Consider the following 10,791-nt stretch of genomic DNA (forward strand, 5'->3'; position numbering starts at 1 on the left):
CTGAAAATAGCAGATCTACAAGCTCACAACGTGTCGCATCGCGACGTGTTGTGAGCTTGTAGATCTGCTATTTTCAAATATTTTAGTACTTTTACATTCGGAGTTACATTTTGATGCCAATACTTTTGTACTTACTCAAGTACATTTTTTATTATGGACTTTTACTTGTAACAAGAGTATTTCTATATTGCAGTATTGGTACTTTTACTTAAGTATAGAATTTGAGTACTTTTTCCACCACTGACCATGGTGACTCAGCGTCTGCGTGCGCGTGTGTTGAGTGTGTGTGTGTGTGTGTGTGTGTGTGTGTGTATATGTGTGTGTGTGTGTGTGTGTGTCAGGAGCACTGTGCTTGCTCTCAGGCGTTAGCATGAACTTCACATTCAGGATGTAGATGGTTCGTTCAGAGGGTTCAGCTCCCGGGTGAACGGGGAGCAGATGGACAACAGGTGAGCGTGGGGGGGGGGGGGGGGGGGGAGCGAGCGAGCCTCCCACTCACCTGCCGCTGGGGGGGGGGCGGGACAGGCAGGGGGGGGGGGGTTTCTCGTCAGAGGTGTCATTGTCTAGCATTGCTCCGGCCTGTGTGTTCAGGCAGGTTGACAAGAGCTGAACCGGCTCTACTGCAGCACCAGGCCCACCTGAAAAACACAACGTCGTTACCCAGTGGTGTAAAGTCACTAAGTACATTTACTCAAGTACTGTACTTAATACAAAAAATAAAAAAGAAGGGAAACTGTAACTGCCATTGAATTTCCCCTGTGAAATGGATGGAACTTTGACCGGTCATATTCGACACATTGCTGGCCAGGCCTGGAATCGAACCTGGGGCACCTGGGGGGACTATGTCGCCCCAAAAATACGATGGTTCTGCTTGAAACTGGTGGAAACGCGGGCCGGTTCGCTGTTGGTTGAGTGAAAGCATCAAAGGTTCAAAGAAACTAGAACGGAACCAATTCTAGAACCAAAGTTCTTTCGGTGGAAAAGTGGCCTCTTAAAGGGCAAGACCACTTTGTTAGAGGTTTGGGTTGTGTAGTTACCTTGCCATTATGTAACTCCAAAGGTGGACAAGAAATCAAAAAGAATTGCTCCATTGGTTAGAAATTTATTTATTCAAGTTATGCTCCTCATTGACTTACATTGTACGCTGAAACAGCTCTCAAAGTCACTCTTTTAGCACGTAGATGGACGCAAACAAAGTTGATTCAGACAATATAGAACCTCACCAAACCCAGTACTGTTTTCTTTTTAAATAAAAATGTTAGCTTCCTGTTGATTTTGCTATTTTTATTTAGAAGAAAACCCGGACTGGATCCGCAGATCCGGATCTTCAAATAGTAAAATCAACAGGAAGTTGACATTTTTATTAAAAAAACAAACAGTACTGGGTTTGGTGGTGTTCTATATTCTCTGAATCAGCTTTGTTTGTGTTAGTTTATGTGCTAAAAGAGTGACTTTGAGAGCTGTTTCATCATACAATGTAAGTCAATGAGGAGCATATTTTGAATTATCAATTTCTAATCAATGGAGCAATTATTTTTGATTTGTTGTCCACCTTTGGAATTACACATTGGCAAGGTAAATACACAACGCAAACCTCTACCAAAGTGGTCTTGCCCTTTAAAGGAATATTTCACTTTCAAACATGTTTGGGGTCATTTTAAAGTCTACTCAGGTTTTTGTGTTTCACCCCAGACAGGTTTTAAGTTGCTTGATTCAGTATTTAGATATTTGATCTTTTTTATCAGACACAAGTTCAAACTCCATTTTAACCATCTTAAATTCATTGAAAACACCCATCCTTGGTTCTGGCGACTGATATTGTCCTTCTAATACATGAAGGGGCCGTGTTTTCTCAATTATGTTTTTCATATTTATTTTATGTTTTGGGGGAAATTATGATATTTAATAAAATAAATGAAATCAAATGAAATTTCATTTTTAGAAGTGAATCTAAATGAATCTAACACGGTTAAAATGGAGTTTGAAGTTACAACGGATACTGAATCTAGCAACTGTCTGGGGTGTTCACAAAAGCCAGAGTAGACGTTAAAATGACCCCAAACATGTTTGAAAGATAAATATCCCTTTAAGGGCTAATCGCTCCCGAATTCAAATGAAAGGCACTAAGCATTGTTACTTTACAGCGCCTTACATTTCTGTCATACTACAGGACGCAAGATACAGTATGTCACGATGAAAACTTCAGACGATATCCGTTTCCATTAGGGACAGATTGAAAATTACTTTACACTTGACGTTTAACCACTTGAACCCCAGCATCCCTGTAACTGGAGGGGAAACATTCGCCAAAAATAGCCGATTTACAAGCTCACAACGCAGCTCGTAGATCGGCTCTTTTGGCTCTTTTTAGGATTTTAAAGGTATCATGACATTCATTTTCACTTTTTTTATTTTCAATGTTTTATTTGGGGTTTTATGACCTCAATTACACCCAAAAAACCTGAACTTTGAACATTCAGTGGATTTTCTGTGGTCTGGGGTTTTCTGAATAATTAGGCTGAAAAGTAATCTGAGCTTGGCCCTTCGACAGTGAGGTCACAGTCGATTAATCCCGCCCACTCTCCTCCTCGCCCCTCCCCTCCCCTATCCTTTCCTTTGGGGGGGGGCGGAGCAGAGGCGATGATTGACAGGCAAAATCCCTCACCAGCGACACCCGCAGGCAAAGATTTATTTTTTCATTGCAGTTGAAAAGGCTTTAGAAATGTGAGAGAAAAACACCTGCCATGGATCAATGGAATGGAATTTTCACTTAAAACTTTTTGTACACTTTTGAAGGACCATGACAAAGACTTTGAATGTTGTGTAAAAGTGAATGTCATTAAACCTTTAACAATTCCGATTCCCTTGCAGGTCTGTAACTCTGAGAGTGTACAAATGGAACCAAATGGACCCGTACGGGTCCATTTGGTTCCATTTGTACACTCTCAGAGTTATGGTGGTCCTCGAAAGTAAAACGTTTGAGAACGACCGGTATTGTAATGGTGTAGCAGACGAGAAGTCCACATAGCAGCTCTGACGGTGTGGTAAAACCGGAAACGGTTTGCGGTTCCTCAATGTTGGATCCGGTTCCACCGGTTCTTACGGTTTCTGGACCCCAACCCCAGTGGTGGAAAGTAACTAAGTACATTTACTTAAGTACTGTACTTAAGTACAATTTTGAGGTATTTGTACTTTACTTGAGTATTTCCAATTCTCAGTACTTTTACTTCTACTCCACTACATCTCAGAGGCAAATATTGTACTTTTTACTCTACTACAATTATTTGAAAACTTTAGTTACTAGTTACTATTCAGATATAAACTATGATATAATGAAACATACATTAACCACTTTAGCCCTATTTTATACCTAGGCTATTTGAAAATAGCAGATCTACAAGCTCACAACGCGTCGCGATGCGACGCGTTGTGAGCTTGTAGATCGGCTATTTTCAAATATTTAGTACTTTTACTTTTGGTACTCGAAGTACATTTTGATGCCAATACTTTTGTACTTTTACTCAAGTAAATTTTGAATTCTAGACTTTTACTTGTAACAGAGTATTTTTATATTGCAGTATTGGTACTTTTACTTAAGTAGAGAATTTGAGTACTTTTTCCACCACTGCCCAACCCAACCCTGCGATAGACCTGGATGGTTTTTGCCGGGCGACTGGCTGTCAAGACAGGGTGTCACACCCACCTTGTCAGTCTCCATGGGGGGGCATTTCCAGTTGTAAAGGTAATACTGCAGGTTCCCGTCGCCGATGCCAAACTTCAGCTTCTCCAGAAACACCTTGTTCTCCATCAGGTCCAGAGCGTTGAACACGTCAAAACCTTTCTGTTAGAACGAACACACACACACACACACACACACACACACACACACACACACACACACACACACACACACACACACACACACACACAGTTTAGCCATTTAATTTACTAGAGGTTCGGACTGCCGCACCTATGTCGCACCGCCGATCCGACCGATGTGCCCATATATGGGCGTATGAGAGGCACCCAGGGAACCCAATGCGCAAATCTGTGTTGTTCATCATCATCATCATCCATATATGTTGTGTCTGTCGTCTGACATCAGTGCATGTTGAAAATGTCCATGGTTTCCGTTGTGTCCGACATCAGTGCATGTTTAATGGTTTCTGTTGTCTTATATCAGTGCATGTTTAATAGTTTCTGTTGTCTTACATCAGTGCATGTTTAATGGTTTCTGTTGTCTTACATCAGTGCATGTTTAATGATTTCTGTTGTCTTATATCAGTGCATGTTTAATGGTTTCTGTTGCCTTACATCAGTGCATGTTTAATGGTTTCTGTTGCCTTACATCAGTGCATGTTTAATGGTTTCTGTTGTCTTACATCAGTGCATGTTTAATGATTTCTGTTGTCTTATATCAGTGCATGTTTAATGGTTTCTGTTGTCTTATATCAGTGCATGTTTAATGGTTTCTGTTGTCTTACATCAGTGCATGTTTACTGGTTTCTGTTGTCTTACATCAGTGCATGTTTTAATGGTTTCTGTTGTCTTACATCAGTGCATGTTTAATGGTTTCTGTTGTCTTACATCAGTGCATGTTTAATGGTTTCTGTTGTCTTACATCAGTGCATGTTTAATGGTTTCTGTTGTCTTACATCAGTGCATGTTTAATGGTTTCTGTTGTCTTACATCAGTGCATGTTTAATGGTTTCTGTTGTCTTACATCAGTGCATGTTTAATGATTTCTGTTGTCTTACATCAGTGCATGTTTAATGGTTTCTGTTGTCTTACATCAGTGCATGTTTAATGGTTTCTGTTGTCTTACATCAGTGCATGTTTAATGGTTTCTGTTGACTTACATCAGTGCATGTTTAATGGTTTCTGTTGTCTTACATCAGTGCATGTTTAATGGTTTCTGTTGTCTTACATCAGTGCATGTTTAATGGTTTCTGTTGTCTTACATCAGTGCATGTTTAATGGTTTCTGTTGTCTTACATCAGTGCATGTTTAATGGTTTCTGTTGTCTTACATCAGTGCATGTTTAATGGTTTCTGTTGTCTTACATCAGTGCATGTTTAATGATTTCTGTTGTCTTACATCAGTGCATGTTGAAAATCAAATCTCCCTACATGTGCATTTGGTTTATGTTGTGTTGTGTTTATGTTGATCTCCATTAGGGGTGGAAAATATAATCGATTCAGCAATTAATCGCGATTCGGACATGGACGATTATGAATCGATTATAAAAATAAAAAAAATGATTATATATTTTGGTTGGTTATCAGAATATTGAGAAGCCTTTGTTATAAGCCAGTATTATTTTACAAAAAAGGACATGTTTATTTTCTTGTTGGTTTTCTGCAATTGTTGATGTTGGCAAATATAACCTTCCAGCTGACAGTGACACATCTCTTCCATTAGTTTTTATTATCAATAAAAGATAATGGAAGTAAATTAATCGTGAATCGCAATAATTGCAATTTAATTGAATCGTAGCCCTCGGAATCGGAATGTAATTGAATCGTCAGGTACCTACCAATTTCCGCCCCTAATCTCCATATATGGGCATTTGACGGGGGCTATATGTGCATTTGCCCCCAGGCTCTGGAATAACCTTCCCCTTCACATTAGATCCGCCCAGTCCACCGAGGCTTTTAAGTCCTTGCTTAAGAACCACTTCTTCGACTTATCACAGCCGAGCTTAATTTAAATTGGATCAAATCCTGTTTGTTTGATTGTATTTGATTGTATTGTTTTGTTGCATTGTTTTTTGACCTGTGCAGCACTTTGGTCGACTTCGGTCGTTTTTTAAGTGTGCTCAAGTTTGATTTGATTTGATATTTGACTCCCAAAGGCCGTGGTGAAGGTAACAACAACACTCTGCTACACCAGTGGGTCTCAAAGTGTGGTCCAGGGACCCTCATGGTTCCTTGAGGGTTTTCCAAAAATGGCCCCTTACGAGTGTGTAACTCTGAGAGTGTACAAATGGAACCAAATGGACCTGTAGAGTTATGGGGGTCCTTGAAATGTAAAGGTTTGAGAACCACTGTGCTACACCAAATGGAACAGAGCCTTAAAGGTAGGGTAAGTGATATTTTTTGGTTAAAAACTAAAAGTATTTTGTTAAAAGGTTAAAGCACTATATTCTGATAGTAATCATTGCTATAGAGTGTTTGTTCAGTCTCTCCAGCTCTTTAATAAACAGAAAATACATTTTCCGGTAGGTGTCAAAATCTCAGCCAATCAGGAGAAAGTACCCATTTTTATAGTATTCCAGTTCCAATTTTGTCTGCTCATTTGTTAGTGTAATCACTTCCAATTTCACTTGTTTAATCTATATCCTGATTGAGTTCTCTATCCTGATTGGATAAAATTGGAAATGAAACTGAAACTGAAATGAAAATGCATTTTCTGTTTTATAAAGAGCTGTAGAGACAAGGAGACTCCTTTTACTGAACAAACACTCTATAGCAATGAGTACTATCAGAATATAGAGCTATTTAACACTTATTTTAACCAAAGAAAATCACTTACCCTACCTTTAATTAGTAACATTGGTAACACCTGTGAAGGAAATAAGGAAGAGGCCCTTCAATGAATTGAATGTATGCATGTGTTGCTAATGTAGAATGTAGCTTTATGTACATCAACCCCCCATCTCTCTCTCTGTCTCTCTCTCTCTCAACAAAAAAATCTTGTAGATCTAAATGTAAAAAGTCAGCTCAGCGGTGTGCTGTGCTGTGCTGATGGGACATTACCAATTTGGCCAGTATGAGTGTGTCGTTCATTAGCTCCAGTAGAGGGGTGTGCGTGTGGACGCTGTAGAAGGAGTAGGCTGCCTTCAGGCTGCGGTGCAGCGGGTGGTGCATCACCGTGGACGGCAGGGTGTAGAAACTAGTCATGTCTGTCAGTACGCCACCTTCACCCTGCGGGGAGACAGAAGGACAGCCAGAGAGGGACAAGAGAGAGACAGAGAGAGATAAAGACAGTCGGTCGAGAGGGACAGAAATAGAGAACAAAACAGAAGACGCACTGTCAGTAGAAGGTACGATGGTATCGTGTGCCGAAAATGATCTATCTACAAGCTGACAACGCGTCACAGATGTGATGCGTTGTGATCGGCACGGCGCCTCCAGGATTTGCCCCAGAAAATGTGTGGCTTGACCCCACGTAGACGCCACACTGGCCACTGGGGCAGCACGTCAATGAATGCCGTCGTAGATCTACGCGAACCGCCGGTTCGCGTTGATTAAACCCCAGGTGCACTTTCGGAATTCTTTGGTCCATTTCCGGTTCCGGTTTGACGACCGGAAACAGAATTATGTGGGATCCGGTTTTGCCGATCACGTCGGCCCTCGTTCTAATGACGAAACTGAAACTCAATTCTCTTCCTGTAGTTTTTTCTCCTCGCATATCACTGTTTAACGTAAAGCCTTCTAACTGCTCCGTTTGACATGTGGTTTTCACTGGTAGATTCAGTGAGATGTCGCCGATGTATACAGACAGTGCACAGCTCAATCTTAAGGATTTTAACAAGATCTATGGCGACGTGAAAAAAACTAAAAAACAACAATAACACGTTGGCACTGGTGAGTACATTATGAGATTAACGTCTGGCATGGAATGTGTTAAGAAGGGCAGCTTGACAAAATTCCACTGCAAGAAAAATGCCAAGTCGTATAAAAGGACCCGAGACTAAAAGTTGTATGAAAACCCGTTGATGCATCACTCCAATGCGACATCTATACGGTATGTGTAAATATCTACGGTTTCACACGAAATGAAAAAAATTGAGCTTGCACAAAAAACGAATTTCACCCACAAGTTTTATACCTGTGAACCTGTACCTGTGCTGTGACAAAGTTGATTCAGATTATTTAGCTATTTACTGCTACAACAATGTCCAGCATTTTGATGCTGATCAGGTGCAATCAGTCTCCACAGTCACCACATGTGACAGCAAACGCTGGGGAAGTGGCAACTTAATAATCAGACATCTCTGCGTTTAGGCCTACCTCCACTACGAATGTGTCGATGATGTTCTCCTGTGGGAGGAACCAGTGCGCCACCTCCTCCGGGCCCATAGAGGGCGCCAGGTGGAACCGACGCAGGTGTCTCTGCAGCAGCTCCGTCACCTGAACAATGTCGCCGCGCTGCATAGGCCGCAAGCCTGGAGTCTTAGTGGTCTGGACAGACAGACAGACAGACAGACAGACAGAGTAAAAAGACAGTGAGACATTTCCCTTCCACTGTACAGTAGTTAAGTGTTGGTAGTGTGTAATAGAGTTTGTGTATAGTGTTCGGTGGAGTTAGTTACATCAGGTAATCTGTAGAGTTTCATGGTCCGTTGTAGAGTCATGTTTCTACTCAGATGGGAGAACTTCACCTCCACCAGTTTCCTGGGGTTCAGAGAGCGATGCCAGTACCTAGACACACACGCACACAGAATAAAAAAACATGTTTTTAGAACAACACAACACTGCCTCAGTCGGTACAGTGACATTGTCAGATACTTGAATGTGTCCTTATATTATCATCACTTTACCCAAATACAGCTCAAGTGGAGTAAGGAGGTTTTTTTTTTTTTTTCTTACATTTTTATCCCGCGATTTTGTAACCCTATTTTTTACACCCAGTGCCAATTGTCTATGTAATCCTGGGCACTACCTTCCCTCTGCCAACCTAGGGAGGCCAGGGCCGAGCTCATGCCTCCTTCAATGCATGAGAGCCAACTGACCTTCTTATCACCTGACAGGGGGGAGTTTCCCTGGTTGGACGTAGCGCGTGGAAGGAACACGTTATTCCAACCAGTTCCCTTCCCCTCCATCAGGCGCCCCGGCTGGCCAGGGGGAGGCAGTATAGTGACCAGGATTACTGCATGTTTTTGTGAGGGTACCTACCCTAGGAGACACGGGGAGAACATGCAAACTCCACACAGAGAGGCCCTTTCGCCAACCCCACCTAGGGTATGGGCACTGATGACACGGAGGAGAGAACACGCCCCCAGCGCCCACAGCGTCCCCTGCGGGAATCGAACCCAGGACCTTCTAGCTGTGAGGCGACAGCACTACCGACTGTGCCACCGTGCCCCCGAGTAAGGAGGTTTTTGACCATTAGCCCATTAACTCTCTCAGTGCCAAGCCACGAGTTATCCCGAGTTTTTTCTGAATGCCCTCAGTGCCAGAACGAGTTATCCAGAGTAAAAAAATAATTAAAAAAACAAAACTTTTTTTGGTTTAAAAAAAATAATAATCAGAACCCAAGATATCATTATCTGAAGATTTGCAGCTCCATCCACTCCTTGTTTAACTTATAACTGAAAAAGGCTGTATCTCGCTTCCTAAGCACTTTTTTTTTACTTCATTGGCACTGAGAGAGTTAAGACCTGCAACGCATATGTGTCACTTTAGATTTCTTTGGCTATTCAAAAATAGCAGATATACAAGCTCATAGCGCGGCACCGATGAGCCGCGCTATGAGCTTGTAGATCTGCTATTTTTTTTAAATCTTGAAAACTTTTTTTTTTTATTTAAAAAAAGAAAAAACTGTTAGGATTTAGAAAACATTTTTAAGAATGGCCTCAGGTCTTAATGGGTTAATGTGGAGATAAGTCTTTTTCCCCGTCTGACTTCTTCATTCTAATCAGTGGGGGACAAACAACCTAACTCCACCGAAGTTGAAGTTAGGTGCTTTGAACGGAGATTTAGTCAGAAGCGCTTTTTAATATTGTTTCAATATTTGTAAAAATCCACACACAGACGTAAAGGGTGTTCAATAGAAAAATGGAGGTAGAGCTGGTTTCTGCCCGACAGCGACAATATCCTGTCTTGCATGCGTGGATACAAGATCCTAGACTGGTATCCAGCCTGCTTCGCTACGTTCGGTGGACTTTTTTTTCTCTCTTCGCTTCTCAGTCTGGAGAGCACCCTATTGACTCGTTTTGCAGAACTACACTGGAACTACATATGTTACGTTGGGCAACGTCGTTGCTGATTGGATGTTGTTCAAACGAATGACGAATCACAACGATCACACTGTTTTTTTTGTCCCGCCCCGCACCACAGACCAATCAGAAGCCACGGTTCGATTCATACCTTATGCCATGTCCCGCCTCCCTTGGAGATAGGAGGCTTTCCAGACTGAGAAGCGAAGAGAGGAAAAAAAGTCCGCCGAACGTAGCGAAGCAGGCTGGATCCCAGGCTAACAAGATCCCTCCGAAAGCGATAGAGCTGTGTGTGTAGGCCTGTTTATTATAAAGGCTACTCCCTCTGCTTTGATTCTGTTATCAACAGATTTAATGTCAACGTCAACATCCAATGCCGTCATGGCGCGTGCGGTCATCGCATGACCATGTGGCTCCACATGATTGTGTCATTTTTGCTGTCTGATAGTCGACACACACACACTGGTCTTACGAGTATAGAACAGCTTAATTTATACAGTATAATCCATCGCACGGGATCTCACTTCCCAGAAATGACGAATCTATAAGCTAAAACATCCATCCATCCATCCATGTGAGATGTGATATACATACACATACAGTAGATTGAAGGTTGTTCTCTGGTTAATATGATTCAGGAAATTCCATGGTCTGAGGTTTTTAACACATTGATTGCCTAGATCGAGTTAACTCGTTTTTAGGAAGAAAAAAAATTTTAAAAAAATAATAATAAATAGATTTTTTAATTTTTTTAATTATTTTTTTAAATTTGACCCAAAGACCAAGGAGATATGATTTGTCGAAGATCTAGACTCCCATCCACTTCCTTGTTAACTTAAAACTTAAAC

The 10,791-nt window shown here is 41.5% G+C and overlaps 1 protein-coding gene across 1 annotated transcript in view; it reads right to left on the bottom strand.

Moving 5' to 3' along the window:
- Positions 1–210: 210 nt before the first annotated feature.
- The window catches only part of nmt2 (N-myristoyltransferase 2), a gene marked incomplete at its 5' end in the record, with an annotated part of 29,774 nt that continues 19,193 nt past the window's right edge, over positions 211–10,791 (bottom strand). Inside the window, 5 exons of the mRNA XM_080427211.1 lie at positions 211–638; positions 3,704–3,841; positions 6,759–6,926; positions 8,016–8,186; positions 8,318–8,426. Of these exons, the coding sequence (XP_080283337.1) occupies positions 618–638; positions 3,704–3,841; positions 6,759–6,926; positions 8,016–8,186; positions 8,318–8,426 (607 nt within the window). The 3' untranslated portion in view covers positions 211–617. The remainder of the gene's footprint in view (positions 639–3,703; positions 3,842–6,758; positions 6,927–8,015; positions 8,187–8,317; positions 8,427–10,791) is intronic.

Source organism: Gymnoscopelus braueri (assembly GCF_963280865.1).
Source record: "Gymnoscopelus braueri genome assembly, chromosome: 4".
NCBI classification, from domain to species: Eukaryota; Metazoa; Chordata; class Actinopteri; order Myctophiformes; family Myctophidae; genus Gymnoscopelus; species Gymnoscopelus braueri.